Raw genomic sequence first — 25,358 nt, forward strand, 5'->3', positions numbered from 1 at the left:
CTCCCCAACGTCCCACTCCAGGCCCACACACTCCACGCCCTTGATCTCTGGCGGCGGAAGCCTCCTGAAGGAGCAATCCTCCCGTATGAAAAAGGCCACCCCTCCCCCCCGCCCGCTAGTCCGGGCCTGGTGAAGGACGGAGAACCCAGGCGGGGCTACTTGGGAGAGAGCAACTGTCTCCCCCTCCCGCACCCAGGTCTCCGTCACGCAAGCCAGGTCCATGTCCTGCCTGATGAAAAATTTTTGCAGGACTGAGGTTTTATTATTTATGGACCTGGCGTTGCACATCACCAGGGACGGAGGCGAGTGTCTCCACTTGGCCGTCCCACTTGCCATCCTTGGGATGGGACACAGAAAGCATGCACAAGTATAGACAATGCCTAAGCAAATATCTATCCTGACATGACCATGGTTCCTTATTGTCCAACCCAGCTTCCTATGTAATCCACAATCTAGAGTTTGCAGCCTGCAGCATAGCTGCTAGGCTGCCTTAGCTCCGTTTGCTGCCCTGGGAGGGAGAAGTCTGATTTCGCCCGTTCGGGCATGCAAAGTTGGGGGTGGAGCACGTTACCTCGTGGCAGTCCTTCGGAGATCAGGAGGCCTACCGTCGCGTCGGGCACTTTCTGCGTTGGGACGGGGCCAAGCGGCTTCTTTGGCGTTGGGATGAGGCTGAGCAGGTGCTCAGTTGAGCGGCGAGGGTTCAGTGGCGTCGGGATGAAGCAAAGCAGGCGTCCTGCAGCGCAGAGAATCGGCTGAGTTTTTTCCTGGGGCCTTGGGTTTTTTCTGCGTCGGGTGGCCTGGAAAGTTTGAACTGGGGGTGGTTAGCTGTCTCTTTCGCTGGTGGATGGGGGGAGCGAAGTCCGTCACACCACCCCCCTCTACTGTTTTGTATTAAGGGGAAGCAATTTTGGGGTGATTTGCGGTAAGGTGGCCCCACGGGTCCCCTTTTTTCCCGGGCTACTTGCAGCTGTGCTAGGCTGGCGCTAAGTGCTTGGGATTGGAGGCAGTGCTTTTGGCTGCTTTGCTCTTGAGCTGCTGCTTGGGTGGGTGGCCATTTTAGGTCCCTGTCAGGGGAAAGAGGGGGCAGAAGGAAGTTGGGCAGCCATTTCAGGTGCCTTTCTGAGTGAAGGGGGGTGGCAACCATTCAAAATGGCAGGGGGCAAAGGCTCAGGCAAGCCTAAAGGAAAGAAGTCTGTGCCCAGGCCATCTAAAGTACCTGCTAAGAGGCAACCACCCCCGGCATCTTCTTCGGATGAGGAGGGCGACGTACTGGTAGATTCTAATATTTTAAGCAGGTTGAGGGTGTTAGAGCAGGCGGCAGGTATCCCTCCTTTAAGCGGGGAGGAAGGTGCAAGGCAGTTCAAGAAGGCGATGCAGGCTAACATTCTCTGTCTCTTCTTGAGGGCAGGGATGGACTCTTGCCTGGCAGGGATGTCGGTCCCTGTGGTCCTGATGCGGGTTCGTTGGCAGCGGCTGGGACGGCGGGCGTCGGTTTGCCATTGGTTCCTGCTGGATTTGGAGGTAGGTGTGGTGATAGCCTGCTAGGTGGGCCCGAGCAGGTCTGGCCATGGGGGGCTTGGGGGCCTGCTTCGGTGACTGGGCAAGGTGTGGCAGGAGTCAGCTCAGGGGTGCCTGTTCCTTCTGGAGCTGGTTTGGTGCAAAATTGGTCTTGGCCAAGCGGGCAGGGCATTCATGGTACCTATCCAGGTGCAGGGCAGGTGAATTTGGCAGGTCCCATTATTGGGGCACCTCCTTACGGGATGGTGCCTTTCGCAGCCTTGCCTTTTGGGGAGATGGCTTTGCCTCTGGGGGACCATTTGCTACCCGCCACCAGGGAAAAAAATTTAAAAGGCGAGTACGTGGACATATTTTCTCTTCTCTATCGAGAGTTAGAGAAAAAGGATAAGGAAGAATTAGATGATAAAGAAAAAGAGAAGTTAAAGAAGCGAAAGGTGGACAGGACCTGGGCTAATTGGCTTCCTGGGTTCTGTATTTATGCTGGGGTGATTGCCAGGGCACAGCCGTGGCGGGCCGCATCCTTGTTTCAGTACCTGGACATTATTTATAAAGGCTATACAGCCTTTAGTGGTCCAGCCTGGTTACAATATGACCAGGAGTTTAGGATGAGGGCTACCTTGTATCCGTCCCTGCAGTGGGATAGGATTCATTAGCAGATTTGGCTGCAGGTTATGTCCCTGGCTAGACCTAATCTGGGTGACCGCTCGGATAGCGGTCACTTGGTGAGTAGGGTGTCCACATCGGCTCCCGCTTCCTCTGGCTCTCCCTGCGGCGCAGCAGGGCAGGCAGTTCAACCTCGCTTGCTATGCTGGGAGTTCAGATCCCTTGGGGTATGCAATAGAAAAGCGTGCCAGTTTAGGCACGGGTGCCCCGTGTGTGGTGGATCACATGCCCTTGACAACTGCCCTAAAGCCCGGGGATGGAAGAATTCAAGGAAGCCTGGGGGGAGTGGTAGAACCTTTCCAGCTAAGAAGGGGACCCAGCCCGATAAGGGTGGGACCGCTTGAGCAGTGGCTGGCTAGGTATCCTAGGAGGGTTGATGGTTTTTATTTGTTGGAAGGTTTTAAGTTTGGATTTAGGATCCCTTTTCAGGGGCCTCGAGTTCCGTTCATGTCAGGTAACCTTAAGTCATTTCATGGGTTGGAACAGGTCGTTAGGGATAAGATTGCCAAAGAGCTGGCGGAAGGAAGGATATTGGGTCCTTTTTCACATCCTCCAGTGAGTACTCTTAGAGTCTCACCTTTGGGTGTGGTGCCTAAAAAGACGCCTGGTGAATTTCGTTTGATTCACCATTTGTCTTTTCCGAAGGGCAGGTCAGTGAATGCTGGGATCCTGGAGCATTTATGCTCTGTTAGGTATACCAGCTTCGACCAGGCTATTGCTGTGGTGAGGCGTTGTGGTGTGGGGGCAGAATTGGCGAGGTGTGACATTAAGTCTGTGTTTCGTCTTTTGCCTGTCTATCCCGATGATTTTGAGCTGTTAGGATTTTCCTTTGAGGGGCAGTTTTACATGGACAGCACATTGCCAATGGTCTGCTCTGTGTCATGTTCTGCTTTCGAGCGTTTCAGCACATTTTTAGAATGGGCTGTGCGGGAGAAAGTGGGTTTGTGGGAGGTAGTTCATTATTTAGATGACTACTCTTTGTGGGTCCTGAGGGATCTGGCCGCTGTGGGCAGCTGTCGTCTGGCTTTGCTGAGCTGGCAGAGGAGCTTGGGGTCCCTTTAGCGCCGGAAAAAACAGAGGGTCCAACCCAGAGGTTGACCTTTTTAGGGATTGAGATAGACACTATTGCACAGTTATCTAGGGTGCCCCTCCAGAAAATAGTTGAGCTGAGGGCTAGGATTTCTACCGTTCTTAAGAAGAAAGTTACTTTATTGGAGTTGCAGCAGTTAGGGGGGCACCTCAACTTTGCTTGCAAAGTGGTTGCCCCTGGAAGGGCTTTTCTTAGATGGCTGTGTGATGCTATGGCAGGGTTACGCTTGCCTCAGCACAGAACTAGGGTTACCTAGCATGAGAGACGCTCTGAGGGCGTGGCAGCGATTTCTGGAGGGTGTGGCAGCGATTTCTGGAGTCCTTTAATGGAGTCTCCTTTTGGAGGGAAGACTTGAGGCTCGAGGCCGAGCTCCAGGTCATGTCTGATGCTGCTGGATCTTTGGGCTTTGGAGTCTATTTCCGCGGACATTGGTGCGCGGATAGTTGGCCCGAGTCCTGGGTACAGGTAGGAGTGAACCGAGATCTTACGTTTCTCAAGTTTTTTCCCATTTTAGTCGCGGTTTGGCTGTGGGGGAAGGATATGGCCAATCACACTGTACACTTTTGGTGTGATAATATGGCGGTGGTCCATGTCATTAATTCCCTTTCATCCAAATCGGGGCGGGTTATGAGACTGGTGAGGGCCTTCACTCTGCACTGTTTGCGGCTTAATATTTTGTTTTTAGCTAAGCATGTTCCTGGAGTGAGTAACAGGGTGGCCGATGCCCTATCTTGTAAACAGATGGAGAGGTTTCGTCAGCTCGCCCCGGAGGCAGACGGAGAGCCGGTGCCAATGCCCCAGGAGCTATGGCAGATTGGAGAGCCGAGGCCTGCAAAGCGATAGGTCTAGCCATTGCGCCTAGCACGCGGAAGTCTTCCGAACGGGTTGTGCGGCAGTTTGAGGACTTTCGGGCTAAGGTAGGGTATCGCAGGGTTTGGCCCATCCCGGTGGAGGAATTGCTCCATTACTGTGTTTCGTTACGAGGTAAGGGGTTGGCCGTGCGATCCATTAGGGGGCGCCTGTCTGTATTGGCTTTCGCAAGCAAGGCGCTGGGTTATGGGGAGGATAAAGCAGACTTTCGTCTTCGAAAGATGCTGGATGGGTGGTCTGGAGAGAGGCCGGTCCCAGGGTTGATACGCGGAATCCGGTGTCTCCGTCGATTCTGCAGGGTCTGAAGCGGGTATGGGGCGTGGTGTGTGCTTCGTCATTTGAAGCATGTTTATTTCGCGCTGTGTGCTTGCTAGCCTTTTTTGGGGCTCTTAGAGTGAGCGAGCTGGTAGCTCAGTCTAGGAACAATGTTTCTGGTAGGGCTCTGCAGTTGAGGGATTTGCAGTTGTTTGGTGGTAAGGCAGTCATTACTGTCCGTCTCTCTAAGACGGATCAGTTGCAGCAGGGTACTGTGCTTGAGCTTGGTAGTTGCTCTGAGCTCAAGCTGTGTCCAGTCTCCGCGTTGGCCGCTTACTTGGCGGTCCGGGGGCCCAAGGAGGGGTTTTTGTTTATACATTGGGATGGTAACCCACTGACGAAACACCAGTTTTGGGCTGTCACGTCATGGGCATTGTGTGAGCTAGGGTTGTCGGGGGTGTGGTTTGGGACCCACTCCTTTAGAATTGGGGCAGCCTCGAAAGCAGCTGCTATGGGGTATCCTTCCACCTCTATTCAGAGGTTGGGCCGTTGGCGTTCTTTGGCCTATAAGGCCTATGTATGACCTTTTTCGGGCCATGAGTGCTCTGGGTTGGGGAATGTTTAAGTTCTGTTTGTGTTTAATGATTTCTCTCTTTTAATGCTGCTGTTCCTGGCCAGAGCAGCTGGAGCCGGGTTCTCATCTGCAGCCATAGCCACGTGTTTTGGGCCGCTCTGCAAGCACGGAGAACTGCGGTCGGCTCTCAGCTGGGACTCAGCCAGCATGCAGTTATCGAATGGCAGGGGCGCCGGGGCCTTCAGTGGCCGGGCCTGCTGCCTTTGCTGTTTAAGGAGAGAGCGGGTCCTCCTCCTCAGGTCTTAATTGTTCACCTGGGAGGTAATGATCTGGGGTTATTGAAGGGTAAGGCCTTGGTATGGCAAGCCCGGGATGACTTCCAGTGCATTCGGGAGCAATGGCCAGGGACCATCATAGTGTGGTCAGCCATGCTGCCCCGCCAGGTGTGGCGTTATGCTTGGGACCCCGCAGCTATAGAAAGGGCAAGGTACAAGGCCAACAAGGAAATTAAGAAGGTACTTGAGAGGGGGTTGGGCCACTATCTGCCCCATCCGGACATTTCGGTGAAATTTCCTGACCTCTACAGAGGGGATGGGGTCCATCTCTTCGAAAAGGGTAATATGCTTTTCCTGGGAGATTTGCAGCAAGGGTTGCGGGTGGCTTTAGGCCTCCCGGTGGGCACTAAGCCCTAAGTAGAGACTTGGCCTTAGTTGTGGCAGGTTTTGGGGGTTTAGGACACTATGCGGCTAGGGGAGGACTGTGAAGCACCCCCCTTTTGGGGATTTGGGATCTGGCATGAGCAACCTTGGGGTTTCGAGACCCGGGTTTGGAGAATGCAGACCATCCAGGAGGCTCTGCTAGAGGGTGCCTTTCTGCCGAGATGTGCATCTGGGTTTGGGCCCTCTGGTGCGGGCCTTCCTGCTGGGCCTGCCTGGAGGGAGCTGAGTCGCTCAGCTCTGGCTGGGGGGCTGGGTCTCTCACTCGTTAATGGCAGGGGAGCGGTTGCGGTGACCCCTAGCCCTGGCCAGGCCGCTGGTGGAGTACCCTTGCTGTCTATGGTGTTAGTTAATAAAGTGACCCAATTTTATACCAATGCTTTGTGTCTGACTCTTTATTCTGACCTTGGCAAACACCACTGTCTCTCTTCTCTCCTTTCTTTCTTCCAAGATCCAACTTCATTACAACACTCCCCAGCAGAATATTTCCTGCCTTTTAAAAAGCCTTGATAATGGAAGCTAAATACATCACAAATTGCAGAATGGGTTTCCTCAGTGCAGAATTTGGATCTACAGGAAATCAGAAGACAATGCACGTAATGCACCCATAATATTGGACTAACCTTTCTGCTTGTTTTTTGGAAAGGTATCTGCTTTCTTAACTTGGAGGGTTTTGCCTTTGAATGTTTTTCCTGAAATTCAGGGGTGGTGTATATTTGTATAATTTCAGGTCTTGTTTGTTCAAGGTCAGCTTTCCTTCCGGAGGTATCCTGCCCATCAAACAGTGCTGTAGATGATCCATACTTTTTTCTTCCAGAATCTCTGGCCCCTACAGTTCTGCGGGGCACTTTAAGCTAATCTATTTTAGGACTTGAAATTCCAGATGCTGCAAAACCTGATTGAATTCAAGGGTGTAACTCTGCATGGAATTGCACTGTAGCTGTTCCATGGCTAAGGCATTTATAGGATCTGGAAAGTGTAAGAGCAATCCTAAATAGGTTTACCTAGATTCCTACTGAGGTCTATTATGTGATTTGGATCCAACCAGCTTTTCCAGTGGTCAGAAAGGGAGGAGGTGGTCCCCTTTAAGCTTTAAAAAGTCTATGGTAGTGATTATTATTATTATTATAAGTAATTAGCAACAGTGGAAAGGCTATTTTTTAGGATTTTTAAAAGACATCCATAATTTGCTTACATGGCTTGCATTTTAAAGGTGGCTATTTAGGGTTGCCAGCCTCCAGGTTCAAGATATGGATTTACCCAGATGACAACTGATCTCCAGGCTACAGAAATCAGTTCTCTTGGATAAAATGATAGCCTTGGAGGCCAGACTGTATGGCATACGATAATTTTTAGGCGAAATCCCTCCCCTAATTCTGCCCCAGCTATAGGCACTGCCCCAAATCAACAGGAATTTCCCTGAAGAGTACAAGATGGTTTGCAAGATAACTAATGTACATTAAAAGACACACACACAAAAAAAAACCCCAGATGCGGATGCATAATACATTATTTCTTAGCAAACTGAAAATGCCATGAAAATTCACATATGAAGCTGCCTTACACTGAGCTAGACCATTAGTCCACCAAGATCAACTCTGACCGGAAGTGACTCTCTTGAGTCATAGACAGAAGGCTTTCATATCACCCTGGAATCTTTCCTACCACTAAAGACATTGGGAATGAGTGGGATCTGGGCTCTTCTTCTTACTTTGTAACTGAAAAAATAAACCACCCAGCAATATTAGTAAAACTTCTCACTAAAGAAACTCAACTACTTAGCATTGTCATATCGCTGGTATTGCTAGAAGAATAATAAGATATTGGATTTATATCCCGCCCTCCACTCTGAAGTCTCAGAGCGGCTCACAATCTCCTTTACCTTCCTCCCCCACAACATACACCCTGTGAGGTGGGTGGGGCTGGAGAGGGCTCTCACAGCAGCTGCCCTTTTAAGGACAACCTCCACCAGAGCTATGGCTGACCCAAGGCCATGCTAGCAGGTGCAAGTGGAGGAGTGGGGAATCAAACCCGGTTCTCCAAGATAAGACTCCGCACACTTAATCACGACACCAAGCCTGACACAGGCAAAAGACTCAGAAAAAAGGATGCAAAAAGACCCCAGAGAGCATCAGTCTTGCCTTTACATAGAGGCATCTGGTGTTAAAGTTGTTTCTAGAATCAAAACTGGGAATGAGCATTTGGCCTGAGATTGAGCTGCTTGTGATAAACAGCAACAGATGCAGTTACACTGGTCTGAACTAGTTCAGAAACTGGGTAAAAGTGTCACATGTCTAAGCAACAGCACAGATTTGTCAGACCACCAAGTTCTTAACCAATCATATGCTTTACCCTCCAAAAGGTGTATGTCGGTAGGTGTAACAACGTTATTTTGTAATTTCTATAAACTCAAACCAGGGTCCTGGAGCCTGCTACTCTTGGATCCCGTGCACATAAAATGGGTGTTTTCACATGGTGACTGTTTGCAAGTGGATTCTGCTATTCTTACAAAGTAAAAGGAGGGGGGTGGGTGGGCTCCCTCCGGGTGTCCTGCCCCCCCCAGGGAAAGTGCATGCGCAATACATCGCCTCTCCTTTCCCGGTGTAGTGAACGCTGCGTGGTCACTGTCTGGCTATGCCTGGCAGATTGTCACTGCAATGGCCTCTCCTACATTACTGCATCCGTGGCAACACCTTCTCGCTGGTCCCCCCCCCCCCCGTTTTCACAGAGTTTGCCACGTCATGTTGCGACCGAATGTCCGGCGGTATAACCAGATGGGCAGGCTGGGCTCACCAACCTCGCCAGCCAAGAGAAGGAAAACTCTAACATCAAGCTCGGGCAGACAGAGCTCGTTAACGTAACATCTACCACCTGGAGGACTCGCTGCCGGCGTCCCGGCTTACTGGGCCATGGCAGATGACCCCATGGTGAAAGGGTGGAGACAGTACTGCGCACACTGTGCTTCACTTAAAAATTCCTCTGCGCAGGCTTGAAGGGTATCCACATTCACATTAATAGATAAAAACTTTAAATTTAACAATTAAAAATTAAACATATAAAAACCAGTTAGTAGATTTAAAATACATAATTTAAGTTAGGTAATTTAAATTTTTAAAATTTATCTGGCAGTAGTAGTAGTTGGTTCTATGACGCTGATTCTGCCAGTTTAAATAGTTCGATAGTAATGTAGATGGCGGATCCTTTATTCACAGCAATTCAGCAGTCGATGTCGATGTACGCTTGTTTGAAAAGGACGGTCTCGCAGGCCCTGCGGAACTGGTCAAGGTTCCGCAGGGCCTGCACTTCTTCCGGAAGCTGATTCCACAGTGCAGGGGCCGCAGCTGAAAAGGCCCGAGCTCTAGTGTTTTGGAGCTTGACCTCTCTCGGCCCAGGGATCGCCATTTTATTTTTTCCCACTGACCTCAGTGCCCTCTGGGGTTAATATGGGGAGAGACGGTCCCTTAGGTAGGCTGGTCCTCGGCCATATAAGGCTTTAAAGGTAATGACCAACACTTTGTACTGGACTCGGTATGTAATTGGCAGCCAGTGCAGTCCGCGCAGCCCCGGCCGTATGTGCTCCCATTTTGGGAGCCCCAACAATAGCCTGGCCGACACATTCTGTACCAGCTGCAACTTCCGTGTCCGGCACAAAGGTAGCCCCAAGTAGAGGGCATTACAGTAGTCCAGTCTTGAGGTGACCGTTGCATGGATCACTGTTGCGAGGTCACGACGCTCCAGGAAGGGGGCCAACTGCTGTTCTGTGCTGTTCTGTGCGTAAGTTCTATGCTGATCTACGCAACCTCGTACGGAAGACCCCTACAGAGGACAAGGTGATCATCCTTGGAGACTTCAATGCCAGAGTAGGTAAATACTCGGAAGCCTGGAAAGGAGTACTTGGCAAACATGACATTGGCAACTGCAATGATAATGGGCGCCTCCTGCTAGAATTCTGCACGGAGCATCAGCTCACCATTACCGACACTATCTTCCAGCAGAACAGTCTGAAGACAACCTAGATGCACCCACGGTCCAAGCATTGGCACCTTATTGACTACATTCTGGTGCGCCAGAGAGACCTTCGAGATGTCTTACACACCCGACTAATGCCCAGTGCAGAATGTCATACGGATCATCGTCTTGTACGCTGCAATCTCTGTCTTCACTTTAAATCTACACCCAGGAGAGGCGGTATCCCCCGGAGGAAGTTTCAGGTTGGCAGCCTTCAGTCAGCCGAAGTTAGAGCTGCCTTCCAGGCAAAACTCCAGACAAGAATTGAGGACCCCAGTTGCCTCACAGATCCTTCTCCAGAAGCACTTTGGGAACACCTAAAAACTACCATCCTGTTGACCTCTGAAGAAGTCCTCGGGTTCTCCACAAGGAAGAACAAGGACTGGTTTGACGAGAACAATCAAGAGATCCAAGAATTACTGGCAAAAAAGAGATCTGCCTACCAAGCACATCTTGCTCAGTCCTCCTGTCCCGGGAAAAAAGCAACCTTTCGCGCTGTATGTAGCCACCTCCAGCGCAAGCTTCGAGACATTCAGAATGAGTGGTGGACCAAGCTTGCAGAGAGAACCCAGCTGTGTGCAGACACTGCTGATTTAAGAGGGTTCTACGAAGCCCTGGAGGCAGTATATGGTCCATCATATCAGGCTCAGAGTCCCTTGCATAGTGCAGACGGCCAAGTGCTCCTCACAGACAAGGCATCCATACTGAACCGGTGGTCGGAGTATTTTCAGGTTCTCTTCAGTGCCAATCGCGTAGTTCAAGATTCAGCAATCCACCTCACCCCACTTCAACCCGTGAAAACAGAGTTGGATGAGATCCCCACCCTAGAAGAGACTGTTAAAGCCATCAAGCAACTGAAAAGTGGCAAGGCAGCGGGAGCTGATGGAATCCCACCAGAGATCTGGAAGCATGGGGGCATAGTACTACATAGAACACTTCACAAAGTACTTGTCACGTGCTGGGAACAAGGCAAACTACCACAGGACTTTCGCGATGCAATCATCATTACATAAGAACAAAGGGGAAAAGTCAGATTGCTCCAACTACCGGGGGGTAACCCTGCTCTCCATCGCAGGCAAAATCCTTGCTAGAATACTCCTGAACAGACTGGTGTCCACCATTGCAGAAGAACTCCTCCCAGAGAGCCAGGGTGGCTTCAGAGCTAACAGGAGCACCACTGACATGGTATTTGTTCTCAGGCAGCTCCAAGAGAAATGCAGGGAACAGAACAAGGGTCTATATGTGACTTTTGTCGACCTTACCAAAGCTTTTGATACCGTTAGCAGGAACGGCCTGTGGCAAATCTTGGAACGTTTAGGATGTCCCCCAAGGTTCCTCAGTATGGTCATCCAGCTACATGAAGACCAGCGAGGCCAAGTCAGACATTGCAACGATCTCTCGGAGCCCTTCCCAATAGGCACAGGTGTAAAGCAAGGCTGTGTTCTCACTTCAACTCTCTTTACGATCTTCTTTAGCATGATGCTTCAAAGAGCCTCAGTAGATTTAGATGATGATGATGGTGTCTACATCCGCTATCGCACCAATGGCAGCCTGTTCAACCTGAGGCGACTAAAGGCCCACTCCAAGACAATGGAAAAACTGTTTGCTGATGATGCTGCACTTGTCTCCCACTCAGTATCAGCTCTGTAGCATATAACGTCCTGCTTTGCAGAGGCTGCCAAGCTATTCGGCCTAGAAGTTAGTCTGAAGAAGACAGAAGTTCTCCACCAGCCTGCACCCCAGGAAGATTATCACCCTCCTTGCATCACTGTGGGTGAATCAGTTTTGAAGACAGTCCAGCAGTTCAGCTACCTGGGGTGCATCATCTCCTCTGACGCCAAGATCGACAAGGAGATTGACAATAGACTGGCAAAGGCAAATCGTGCATTTGGCCAACTGCATAAAAGAGTGTGGAGCAACAAACATTTGAAAAAATGCACAAAGATCAATGTTTACAAAGCGGTTGTGATGACAACCCTCATCTACGGCTCCGAATCGTGGGTATTATACCGTCATCACCTATGACTCCTTGAGCGCTTTCATCAGCGCTGCCTTCGCACCATCCTCAACATCCACTGGAGTGACTTTGTGACCGACACTGAAGTCCTCAAGCGGGCGGAGGTTACAAACATCGAGGCATTGCTGTTGAAGACGCAGCTGTGCTGGGCAGGGCATATCTCCAGGATGGAAAACCACCGCCTTTCCAAGATTGCCCTGTATGGTGAACTTTCCACCGGCCATCGAAATAGAGGGGCACCAAAGAAGAGGTTCAGGGACTCCTTGAAGAAATCCCTTGGTACCTGTTGCATTAACCATCACCAGTGGTCTGACCTAGCCTCAGATCGCAAAGCATGGAGGCATACCATCCACCAGGCTGTCTCTTCCTTTGAGAACGCACGCATAGCTGGTCTTGAGGACAAAAGGAGATTGAGGAAGAATCGTACTGCTACAGCACCAACCCCAAATCAGACTTTTCCCTGCAGCCACTGTGGCCGGACCTGCCTGTCCCGCATTGGTCTTGTCAGCCACCAGCGAGCCTGCAGCAGACGTGGACTACTGCACCTTTCTTAAATCTTCGTTCGCGAAGTCAAGCCGAGAGAGAGAGAGAGACAAAGTAAAAATCCAGTTGCAAAGCACATTATTTAGTGCATGTGAATGCATGCTATGTTTTCCTGTCTCTGATTTTGAGTGTGATTGTTTCCAGATTCAACCATAAGGATGACCCAGTGTGTCAACGAAACTGATGTTTTTAGTTATACACACATGCACATATATTCTCATTTCTGAAAAGTACTTTCATAAACATTGGGTTTACAACCAACCCACAATTTACTCATCTTTACTAGAAAACTAAATGCAATAATTTACCCCAGGGGCAGGGGGAACTGAACTCTAGTGGAGTATTAAATAAAGCTCTATAAGGCTTTCAAGCAGTTCTTCTAAATAATTCCTATATTCATCATCCTACCCCTGTATTTCCAACTACAATCATTTTAAAGCCAGGACATTCAGTCTAGAATACCTTTTCTGAAGCTGTACTTTGCCAAACTACAATAGCATGAAACCCATCCTTTTTCTCATATAGTCCCATTTTTTGAAAAACAGCTTATTGCTGCATCTGCAGGAAAGGTGCCACAAAGAGAGAACTGTTTCACTCTTGCCATTGGAATGCCCTTCATTAAAAAAAAAAAGGATTATGGAGGAAGATGTGGCCTCTCCTGACTAACCCCATTCTGCATCTTTTCTTCTGAGTGTGAAGGGTAAAGAGGAAAATATTTAAATAAAACACAAGAACAAAAAAGCCAAAGATACCAGACACTGAATAAATCGATGAAGTTTTGCTAAAATGAAAAGCACAAAAAGATCACAGTGCCACCAAACGCCTGGAATAACCCCTTTTAAAAATCCCCGTTTCTTCATGCCTCTATTACTGAATATGAAGCGTCAAGAGAAAAATGTTTAAACAAAACGCACAAATAAAACATAAAGCGCAACTCCCCTGCCGTGCCTGATAAAAAGAAAGCGCGCAAATCAAAGCCAGAATAGAAACAGGCTTCCCTCCTAACTGAACAGAAACACCTCCCAGCCACCCAAGATCCCACCCCCACCACGCCCTCACCACCCTCTGCCCAATCCCACAGCTCGATGACATTCCATCAGAGCGGACTGTTGCAGCTGACCAATCAGAGCTCCTGCGAGCTCTCCTCCGGAGTAAAATGCGCAATTAAAAAAATAAAACCACTTGTAAGACCTCCGTATAGTTGCTTTACTTTTGCAATCATCGAGAAGCACCTCTGAACAATATCTTTTTTAAAAAACCCACAAAGCTTGCATACATTGATTGCACCCTTATGGAAGAGCTTACAGTTTCGTTGCAATAGGTGAGAGCTCTTGCAAGAGAGGGCTTGGTGTACCGCACGCAGCCAATTGAACAAAGCTTTATTTGTTTTTATGCAAGGGAATAATCGGCTGCTGGCCGCGACGGTTGCTCGACTTTTTCTTCCCGAGCCAATGAGAAGGCTTCCTGACGGCTCTGCTGCTGGAGAGAGACTGTTCTCGCGCTTCGGGAAGCCGCTCAGCTGAGGGAAGAAAGAGCGTGCTGGTACCGAAGAAGGAGACTTTGGGGTGGAAGGGGCGAGATGAGAAGCGTCCCGCAAGCCCATGCGGGTTCCCCCTTGCATATTCTGATCTGTTTCTGAATTCTTTTTTAGCCAGTGGGATATTTTTTTAATGAAGTCTGTGGAGTGTATGTTTAATAACTACTGGTTGTAATTGTCCACCGTGTGATTTCCTCCGACAGTTTAATTTTTCACAACTCATCATTGTGAGGCTTTAGGGAGAGTGTAATTCACCTTGAAAACAAGAACACCGCAGTGTAAAATTCTTCTGATGATAAGATTTCTGATGTAGTTTTTTTCTTTTTGGGGGGAGGGGGGAAATTTCCAACAGGGTTCTTTTACTTAAAATCACATAAATACAGTGTAGTTAAAAGGATACGATGGGAAGTCAGTTACAGGTAGTAGAAAAGAGCACCGCGATAATCTAGTAGCAGCAAGTATTGACGTTTAGCTGCTGTTTCAATTTTTGTCTTCCTTAAAGGGGGGTGTGTGTCTAATGAATGCCTGTTCAGAGCATTCTGATGAGTGCGTTTCATTCTTCTGCCTAGGGTTGCCAACTCAGGAAAAGTCGGATCTACAGGGATCTTCATGAATTCATATGATTTTTACATTGAAATGAAATCAAACTGCTGTAATTTTATAGATCCTGTCTTAGAATATAGGCAGGACCACAAAAATCATGCCTCCACGAATTCGTGGCACCTCAGCAATGCAAAAACTGGGTTCCAAAGCAGGATCCTCATGAATTCATATGATTTTTATGGTGAAATGAAATCAAACCACCATCATGTTGTAGATCCTCTCTTAGACTATAGGCAGCACCAGAAAAATCATGCCTCCACGAATTTGTGGTGCCACAGCACTGAAAAAAAATGTTTCCAAACCATGGATCCTCATTATTTTTGCTTTGGGCCACCCCAAGATAACCAGCCAATCACATATCATGTCCATGGGCAGATGTTGCACCACAGAAATCATGGATCCACGGCTTCGTGGCAGCGCCAGGGACCTAAAACTTGCTTTTGGACCATGGATCCTCATGGATCCATGTGATTTTTGCTTTGGATCCCCCCAAGCCCACCATACAGTCACATGTCATGTTCATGAGCAGAGTTTCCACCACAGAAATCATGGATCCACGGCTTCGTGGCAGCGCCAGAAATAAAAAACTTGGTTACGAACCACGGATCCTCATGGATCCACGTGATTTCTGCTTCGGATCCCCCCAAGCCCTCCATCCAGTCACATATGCCCATGGATAGAGTTTGCACCACAGAAATTGTGGATTCACAGCTTTGTGGCAGCGCCAGGGACCAAAAACTTGCTTTTGGACCACGGATCCTCATGGATCCACGTGATTTCTGCTTCGGATCCCCCCAAGCCCTCCATGCAATCACATATCATGTCCATGGGCAAAGCATCTACCACAAAAATCATGGCTCCACGGCTTCATGGAAGCACCATGGAACAAAAACTTGGTATTGGACCACGGATCCTCATGGATTCACATGATTTTTGTGTTGGATTCCACCATGATTTTTGGCAGACCTTGCACCACAGGAATGACAGGTCCATGGCTTTGTGCCGGTACCAAGGAGCCAAAATATGGTTTTGAAGTGCGGATCCTTAAAGTTATTTGCGTTGGATCAAGGAAAACTCGACATTATACCACATGTAATATCCATGGTCATAGCTTGCTTAACAACTATCACACATTCACAGTTTTATTGTTCACCACACTCATTATCCCTCCAGATGTCACATCTATGTCCAGCGTTTGCAAAATACAAATTGGATTTCGAGTACCTTGTATGCTGTCACAGTATGTTTACATACTTTGAAACACTTAATCTTCATGAATTCTGTGACTTTTCATTTTTGAATAGTTGGGCTCATCATGCGTGGTCCCCCTGAGGTTTCTTTCACATCACACAGCACGTCCATTGTCAGAGTCCAGCCCTGACAATATAATGGTGTGAAAAAGAAAGGTAGACAGGAGACAGATTTAAAGATTGCAAAGCATGCTCGAGTACAGCTGCACAGGGATTGATTCCTCAGCCTCTCCAGCACCTCCTTTTATTTCTTCATACACGTCATACCCCTTAACCAATAAGGCGTCGAGTACAATCTGCTTAACAACAAGGAGCACACGCATTCTGTACTTCTAGTTACATAGTATCCAATTATACCAACTGCCAAACCTTACACATAACTTCCCACATCTCCTCCCTTTATATTTATTTTTTGTTGACAAACTTTGCCAAGTATATATATTCAAAATAAAGAATTTCTAGAAAGGCGGCCTATGGCCAATCCATCTACTGTATTCTTCTGTGGGAAAGGCCTGATACTGTTGTTAAAAGGTTCGCTTATGAGCCACCAAGGCCAAGGAAGGAGGTTTAGATCCACAAGACTAAAAAACATAAAACAATGAAAAAATATGTTGAATAAAACAACATCATACTATTAATATGAACAAACCTAACATTAAATTTGTACAATATTACTGCAACCATCCCACTTCTGGGAGCCATTTCTACAATACAGACCACCAACTGTCAACAGATAGGGAGTCTGTATCAAAAGGAGCATTCCGAATAGATTCTTCCATATGATGGGTGGTTGTTGTTATTTTCCCAGTAATCTAAGTCTGCTCTAAATCCAAGTCTAAGTCCTTCAATAATATCACGATGCAGGAAGTCCACGCCATGGCCGAATACAACGAGCTAGGACCCACGAAGGTCTTTTTTCTTCAGCGACAGCTGTGCATCCTCTTCCACAAGTAATTAAAGGCACAGGGCCGTGCTAATTTGGATCTGGCAGTTTCTGGTATGTAACAAGGGGGCGCGGCAATGGTTCCTCTGACCTAAAATGAAATTCCACTGGAGTACAAGACCTATTATGAGGAGTAAAAAGAAAATTCAAGGTAAAAAGAACCTTAGCAACCGCAGTCAGAATTTCTGATGTTGCTACTCCATGACCACCAGTTTGTTTATGTAGGAGTGATTTAAATGTCAAATGAGCACGCTCAAATATGGCCTGTCCTGTGGAATTGAAGGGAATGCCATGAACCAGCTTAACTCCCCATTGTTGACAAAATTCAGCAAAGGCACTAAAACAATAGGCAGGACCATTGTCCGTTTTTAAAACCTGTGGCTTCCCCATTATAGCAAATGTTCTAATACAATGCTGGATAACATGTCGGGATGTTTCCCGTTTAAGAGGGGTGGCCCATATAAAACCTGATGATGTATCTACCGTTAAATGCAACTTAGAAAACGGTGCCAAAAAAGGAACATGGGTCACATCCATCTGCCATATTTGATTAGCTTTTGTTCCCCGAGGGTTTACAGCATCAAATGGAAAATTAATAGGCGCCTTACAACAGGCAGGACATGCTGACACAATATCTCTAGCTTGTGACATAGGAATAGAAAACATCTTATGCAAAACTTTTGCTGATTGGTGAAAAACATTATGGGAAGAAATAGGATCATCAAACAATGAAAAAACGGTAATATCTCGCAATGCAGCATCTGCTCTGGCATTTCCTTCTGCCAAGATGCCAGGAAAACCAGTATGTGACCGAATATGCGCAACAAAGCAAAACATTGTTCTATTCTGTAAGAGTTCCTGCAATTTTAAAAACAAATGATATAAGTCTTCATCCATGGCTGGAGATAAATAAGAAAAAGGCAAATGCGTTAACAATCTAAATACATATTGTGTATCAACTATAAGATTAAAGTCATTATCTTTAAACAATTGAAAGGCCAATATAACAGCAGCTAACTCAGATCTTTGAGCAGAAATTTGAGGCTCAGTGAACCGTGTGTTCCATGAGCCCTCTATACCTTGCCAAACGACCACTCCGCTTTTAGGGGCTCCATCTGTAAAAATAGTAAAAGTATTCGACAATGGCTGTGGAGAAAAACATGAAGTTAAAACATATGGAACCTGCAAAATTAAATTTAAACGTTTATCTTTTGGTGGGTTAAAGAGGACTTTCCCCACAAATCCCGCAAATGCTGATTGAAAATCGATAGAAGTTTGCAATAAACGAGCAACTTCTCCCTGTAATAAAGAAAAATAAACAGAGTCAATGTCTCTTCCCGAGAGCGGGACAACATGATTTCTGGCCTTATAAAATAAATCTGCTACTGCTGTGGTCCAAGGATGAAGGTTCCGTGGTGGAGTATGTGACAAATGTATCCACTCTATAATGAAAATGTGTTCTTTCGTGTCTGGTGCGTAAATAATTGCAGTTGGTAAACGTGGCGTCGATAAAATAGCACAATTCAAAGGAACATCCAGGGATGGCAGTCGATTTACTGCCCGAGAATGAATCCGTTGAGAGACAATATGCAAGGCAGTTTGCATAGATGGAGTAATGGGAATCTTGTCTGCTGGTGAAGAATGTCCAGCGAGAGCCGAAAACAATGGTGACATCTCTTCAGTAGTAAGGGCTAAAAAGGGTCTAGCCCAATTAAGATTTCCCAAAAGGCTTTGCAGTTGAATTAATGTAAAAAAGGGTGGTATTTGTATTTGCGGTAAAGATGGAATAGACGCAGTCTCAGAAAGTTTATGGCCCAAATACACAAACGAATTATGAGTTTGTATTTTTTCCGGAGCTATCACCAACCCATATGAATGCAGCAATCTAAGCAAAAATCTTTGATGTTCAGAATTTAAGGATTGTCCAGCTATCAAAATGTCATCCATATAATGATAAACTAATAAACCAGGGAACGCCAAACGAAATGGTTGAAGGGCTAAGGCCACAAATGATTAACACAAGGTTGGGGAATTGGCCATGCCCTGAGGAAATACACGCCATTCGAAACGTTGAGTTGGCCTATTGTTATTTTGAACTGGGACTGTAAAAGCAAATTTTTCACAATCCTGGGGTGCCAATGGGATACTGAAAAAACAATCTTTCATATCCACCACCATTACATCATGATTTTTGGTATCATATTAGGGTTGGGCATACCGCCTTGCAAAGGACCCATAATTGTCATACATTCATTAACTTTTCTCAAGTCTTGTAATAATCTCCATTTCCCAGATTTCTTTCTAATAACAAAAATAGGAGTATTCCAAGCACTAGTACTTGGCCGAATATGGCCGAAATCAAGTTGCTCCTGAACAAGGGCCTCCACCGCTTGGAGCTTTTCAAAAGGGAAGGGCCACTGATCCACCCAAACCGGGGGACCTGGTTTCCATTGAATGGGCAAAGCATGCAGTGGCGCTGAAGGGGAGGCCCTCAGGATAAATTTGTCAAAATGGTGGTCCTGAGGCTAGATAACAAATCTTGGCCCCATAAAGTAAAAGGAATGTCCATAACAAGAGGGCGTAAAGTGACGGTCTTGTCTTCTGATTGAAAAGTAATGTCATGAACGCTTTGTTCAGCAGGAGTAAAACCTCCTACCCCATAAACGAATGGAGCATTTTGCTTAGGTAAAGTCTTAGGCCAGTCTCTGGCAGCTATTACGGTTACATCCGCCCCAGAATCAATCATTTCATGAATGACTTGACCGGCCACAACAATTGGTAAAACAGGATGCTTGGCAGATAATTGAATAGTTGCCATAGTCATATTTGATAGCATTTTTTCAGTCTCATTAGAGGTCGAAATTGGTAACGAAAGAACACAGGCTACTTGTAGATTAGGGGGAATAACCGCCTCCATTGTGGCTTCAATATATAAGGTAACTTGAGGCGAACAGGACGCTTCGAGCAAACCTGGCACCACCTTCCAGCAAGATGACATAATCACTGGCAAAACCAGTCCCATGCAACCAGAAGGAATGGACGCTGATAAAGTAACAGGGACTGGCTGATCTAACATCACACTAATAGGCGTTATAGTAGAGACAGGGAAATACAAAGGAAGCGATTGATCAGTATCATCTTTTGAAAGATTAATGGACTGATCGCAGTCCCCATCTATTTTTCCCGGGCCTGGGGGCAGCCCGTTATCTCGTTTCCCTGCTGAAGCTGTTGATGTTGATAGGAAGGTTGCTGAGGAGGGAGATCGACCCCAATGGGCTGGCAAGAGCGACACTGATTGGCCCAATGATAGCTTTTGTGACAAATAGGGCACTTCTTTGAAGGGCGAGCAGGGCCATTAGGACTGGACCTGCACTGTGCTTTAAAATGTCCTTTTTTGGCACATCCGAAGCACTTTTTACCAGCCATAGGATTACGAGCCTCTTGCGTGGTCTGAATAGCTGCCGGCAAGAGGCGTGCACTATGGGTCTGAGAGCCGACATTTTGACAAATTCTTAACATTGTTTGTATGTTAGTATCAGGATTATTATATACTGGAGTAAGAGCAGCTTTGCAGTCCTCATTAGCATTTTCGTAAGCTAATTGCTTGCACAATTTCCGAGCCCTGGGGCTTTCGATTTGACGCTCAATAGCTCTCAACAATCTGGGCAACTTGCTTTACTTAAATTAGATGTATACAAGGCATTTGATACGCTGTCCCATGAATTCTTATGGTCCATAATGAAGAAGTGTGGGATTGGGCCACTATTCTTAAAAGCCATTCAAGAGGTCTATAGGGAGGGGTCAGCAGTGGTAAGAGTAAACAACGAACATACGGATCAGCTCCCAATTGAGAGAGGTGTGAGACAGGGGTGTCCACTTTCCCCATCCCTGTTTATAATGGCGATAGAGCAACTAGCAGAAAGTATTAGGAATTCAGGGAGAATAGAAGGCTGTAGAATAGGAAAGGAGGAAATAAAAATCAATTTATTTGCAGATGACATAATCATGACAATATCTAACCCGGAAGAAGCCATTAGGGAAACAAAAATTATTTTAGAAGATTTTGAAGCAGTATCAGGTTTAAGAATAAATATGGGAAAGTCTGAAATAATGTACTTTAATGTTGGTTTGGAAGAAAGGAAAGAGATTAATAGGATAACTAATATGGGGATGGGAGTTAAGAAATTTAAATATCTAGGGATAGAAATTTATAAAAATATTAATAGGATAGTGGAGGGAAATTATAATAAAACCTGGGAGAAAATAGAGAGGGATATGCAGCAGTGGGGGAAAAGGACGATGAGCCTGACCACTAGAATAAAGAGTGTATCGATGTTTTGGATGCCAAGGTTGTCGTACCTTTTTCAAACGATACCATTGGAGTTAGATAAGCAAAAAATGACTAACTGGAACACTAAAATAAGGGAATGGATATTTGGTAGTAGGAAACTTAGATTTCCAAAAAAATTGGCATACAATCATAAATCAGAACTTGGATGGGGAGTCCCAGATATAGTCAATTATTATGAAGCATTTCAGCTTAAAGCATTACTAGAAATAGAGAAGGAAGGGGACCAGAAATGGATAAGGTTTGAGAATGAAGCTAATAATGGGGTAGGAAAACATGGCATCTTTACGAACATGGGGGCGAAGGAACTTAATTTAAACGTGGGACCAAGGAAAAATGGGCTAAATGTTTGGAAGAAATGGCAACCGAAATGGCTGAATCGGGTATCTAGATGGACACCATTAGAAATGTTGATGGAAGGAGACAAGGAGCATAGGTGGAGCGAACTACTTAAGGCTAAAGGATTTAGAAGGGTAGAAGATTTGTTAATACTAGATAAGTTAAAACCATTACATGAATTTCAAGAAGTCGTAGGAATACAATACTGGCTTAAGGCTACAGGATTGTATACTAAAGTTAAGAAGGAAGTGGAGAAGAGTAACTTAAATGAAGAAGAACCTATGGAAAAGTTTTATAAATTAATGGGTAAAACAAAAAAAGGATTAGTAGGCATCCTATATAGGAGCATGAATTTAGGTAACGAAGGAGCAATAAGCTACCTTCAACGGTCATGGAGTTTAGAAGGCCAAATAACGAAACGAACAGGGGAGAAGATAATGGAAGGTTTAAAAAAAGTCAAGATACACAAGGTTAGAGAAATGGAATTGAAATTTTTCACTAAATGGTATAGAACTCCGGCTACTTTAGCCAATATGTTTCCTGGGTTGAGCCCTAAGTGTTGGCACTGTAAGAAAGAAAAGGGATGGTATTCCCACATGTGGTGGGAGTGTCCTGAGGCCAAGAAACTATGGGATATGGTAGTGGGAATGATAAAGAAATTCTTTCAGGTAGAGCCAAGAATTAACTTTGAACTAATGCAGATGAGTTTATTAGGGAATGAAAAAATAGGGAAGAACAACCAACATTTACTAAAAGCAATGATATCAGCGGGTAAAGCGGTAATAGCGGCAGGATGGAAGGATAAAAGTAAATGGAAGGAAAGTACTTGGCATAACTATCTCTTTGATTTTGTCCAGTCAGATATAGCCGCTATAATGTTGCAAGAAGAATCATGGGAAGAAAGAAGATCAAGAATTAAAGAAAAGTGGCTGACGTATCTGAAATGGGCGAAGGAAGAAAGGAGAGTGGACATTCAGTGGAAGCTTCGAGTCCTTTGTCCCTGGCTGGAAGAAGAAAAGGATGAATAGACTAAGGGGGGTGGGTTGGGGGTAAATGTAAAATGGATATCAGAAACCATGTAGAGAAACGGATAATGTATTAATAATAAAAATATACATATTAAAAAAAATAGCTCTCAACAATCGATTAACAAACTCAGTATAAGGTTCGTTAGCTGCTTGGCATATATTGGCAAAACTAGACAAGGTATTCTCCCCTGGCTCCGGGATCTTTTTCCACGCCCTTACAATTATGGTGGCTGTCTGAGTCAAAGCCTGATCTGTCAAAGCTGTTTGACGGGCCACTGTCTGAAAGGCCCCTTCCCACAACAACATATCTCTTGTTATATTAATGGGAGGATTGGCGAGAGCATTCATGGCAGCCTGCTCTTGCGCCAGTTGTCGCCATTCTTCTAAGCATAACAAACTTTGAGCGGGCGGAAGGAGGGACCGAATTAACATCTTCCAGTCCGCCGGAGCTAAACGCTGCATAGACAAATTCTCCATTATAGCCCTCGTATATGGGGCTTGAATGCCATTGTCTTTTATAGAATGTTGCAGTTCTTTTATCGCCTGGAGAGGCAACGGGTCATATCTGTCCGGAACCGCCGGGGCATTGCCATGAGCGGGGACGCCTCTAATGACAGGAAAGGCCATAGAACTCACAGTAATGTCCCCTTCTTCCAGGACTGCGGCGGAAACAGCTGTTGTGAAGGCGGCTGAGCGGTCCGGCTGTATGACGGGGGCTAAGGGAAACCCAGGGTCCTCAGTGTCCATGTCAGTATCATCAGGTGGTTTGTGAGACGCAAAATGCTGCTCATCTGTTTTTAAAGACGGGGCATAAGGTGGCGCGGAGGCGGGCGGCAAAAGTTGCGGCAGGGAAGCCATAGGTGACGGGTGTGCCTCCATTTGCTGATTAAACAAAATATTGTTCGGTGTAAGTCCTTTCAAACATGCTCGGACCTTGCACCATGTAAACAGAACTCTGGCCGTCACCCGAGGGTGATCTTGGAAATGGCCGCCAATTTTCACCCAGTCCTTCAACTTAAGGGTTCCTCTTTCGGGGACCCATGGACATACATCATCAATAGCGTTTACTAAATCTTCAACCTCCTTCTTTGTAACAGAGTGTCCTTCTTTAGTGAGTAAAAAGAGGAGGTCTTGAGAAAAGGCTTGTTCAATGGACAGTGAGGAACCCATAGTTGCCGATGTGTTCTATCTTGACCAGTCACACTCACCCGGGATCCGAAGATGTGTGGCACACCTGAAACCCTTGCTGGGCGTGGGTGGTGGACGACAGAGTCTAAAAGATTGCTCTCTCGGAAGCCTCACATGGGGCACCACTTGTCGGAGTCCAGCCCCGACAATATAATGGTGTGAAAAAGAAAGGTAGACAGGAGACAGATTTAAAGATTGCAAAGCATGCTCGAGTACAGCTGCACAGGGATTGATCCCTCAGCCTCTCCAGCACCTCCTTTTATTTCTTCATACACATCATACCCCTTAACCAATAAGGCGTCGAGTACAATCTGCTCAACAACAAGGAGCACATGCATTCTGTACTTCTAGTTACATAGTATCCAATTATACCAACTGCCAAACCTTACACATAACTTCCCACAGTCCATAACCACAGAATAATCCACGAAAACCTCAGAACACTGCCAAGATGCCAAACACTGCTTCATATACTTTGAGGCGTGTGCATTATGACATCACACCAATGTCTACAGGATGACCATGAGAAATCCAAATCATGTCCATACCTTTCACTGCAAATAACTGCATTCTGAACTTTCTGATGCCACTGAGTTGCAAAACTATCCAAGGCAGATATTGTAATGGTCTTATCTTTGACTACAAAACATCTTGCTCACTAGATAGAAACCACCAAATTAGAATAATGGAATCATAGAGTTGGAAGGGACCTCCAGGGTCATATAGTCCAACCCCCTGCACAATGCAGGAAACTCACAAATACCTCCCCCTAAATTCACAGGATCTTCATTGCTGTCAGATGGCCATCTAGCCTCTGCTTAAACACCTCCAAGGAAGGAGAGCCCACCACCTCCCGAGGAGGAAGCCTGTTCCACTGAAAAGTCACTAACGGTCAGGAAGTTCTTTCTGATGTTGAGCCGAAACCACTTTTGATTCAATCTCAACCGGTTCTGGTTCTGGTCCTACCTTCCGGGGCCACAGAAAACAATTCCACACCATCTTCCATATGACAGCCTTTCAAATACTTGAAGATGGTGATCATATCACCTCTCAGCCACCTCCTCTCCAGGCTAAACATGCCCAGCTCCTTCAACCTTTCTTCATAGGACTTTTCATTAATAATTATTTTCATTAATAATGAAAAGCTGTCATCTCTCTTACATTAATTCAACTGTAAATGGTTTAAGGGGGACAGTTTGTTGTTTAGGGGTGAGTTTGTCTTGTACTCATTAACGTAGATGCAATCACAACTGTTTATGGTCAACAAATTTTTTATAATGTTCAGTTGCACAGTTGAGTCCGACTCTCAGCGACTGACCTCATGGACAAAGTCACGCCAGGCCCTCCTGTCTTCCACCATCTTTCGAAGTCTGCTCAAATTCGTGTTTGTTACATCAGTAACGCTGTCCAGCCATCTCATCTTTTGCCATCCCCTTCTTCTTTTGCCTTCTGTCTTTCCCAGCATCAGGGTCTTCTCCAGGGAGTGCTCCCATCTCATTTGGTGGCCAAAGGATTTGAGTTTCAGCTTCAGCATCTGACCTTCCAGGGAACAGTCTGGGTTGATTTCCCTTAGGACTGACTGACTAGATCTTCTTGCAGTCCAAGGGACTCTCAAGAGTCTTCTTTAATGCAGCCTTCTAAAGCAGGAGTCTCCAAACTAGTGATGCCTATAGGTGCCATGGTTCCCAGGAGCACCTTTCCTGGTAACAGTGGAGGTTTTTTAAAAAAAAAAAATCAGGTGGCAAACTGTGCCCAGCTTGGCTTCTGATTGGTTGTTGTACATTTGATTGACTGTGTGGATTTTGGTAGATGTCGCTTTGGCAGCAGCTGCCTCCAACAGTACAAGGATATCCTCTGTGTGACTGAAG

General features: G+C 46.3%; 1 protein-coding gene across 1 annotated transcript in view; it reads right to left on the minus strand.

The window, feature by feature from the left end:
- LOC132577940 (probetacellulin-like) overlaps positions 1-13,857 on the minus strand; it is a 572,782-nt gene extending 558,925 nt beyond the window's left edge. Inside the window, exon 1 of the mRNA XM_060247730.1 lies at positions 13,560-13,857. Within this exon, the coding sequence (XP_060103713.1) occupies positions 13,560-13,857 (298 nt within the window). The remainder of the gene's footprint in view (positions 1-13,559) is intronic.
- Positions 13,858-25,358: the final 11,501 nt, after the last annotated feature.

The sequence above is a fragment of the Heteronotia binoei genome, chromosome 10, assembly GCF_032191835.1.
Source record: "Heteronotia binoei isolate CCM8104 ecotype False Entrance Well chromosome 10, APGP_CSIRO_Hbin_v1, whole genome shotgun sequence".
NCBI lineage: Eukaryota > Metazoa > Chordata > Lepidosauria > Squamata > Gekkonidae > Heteronotia > Heteronotia binoei.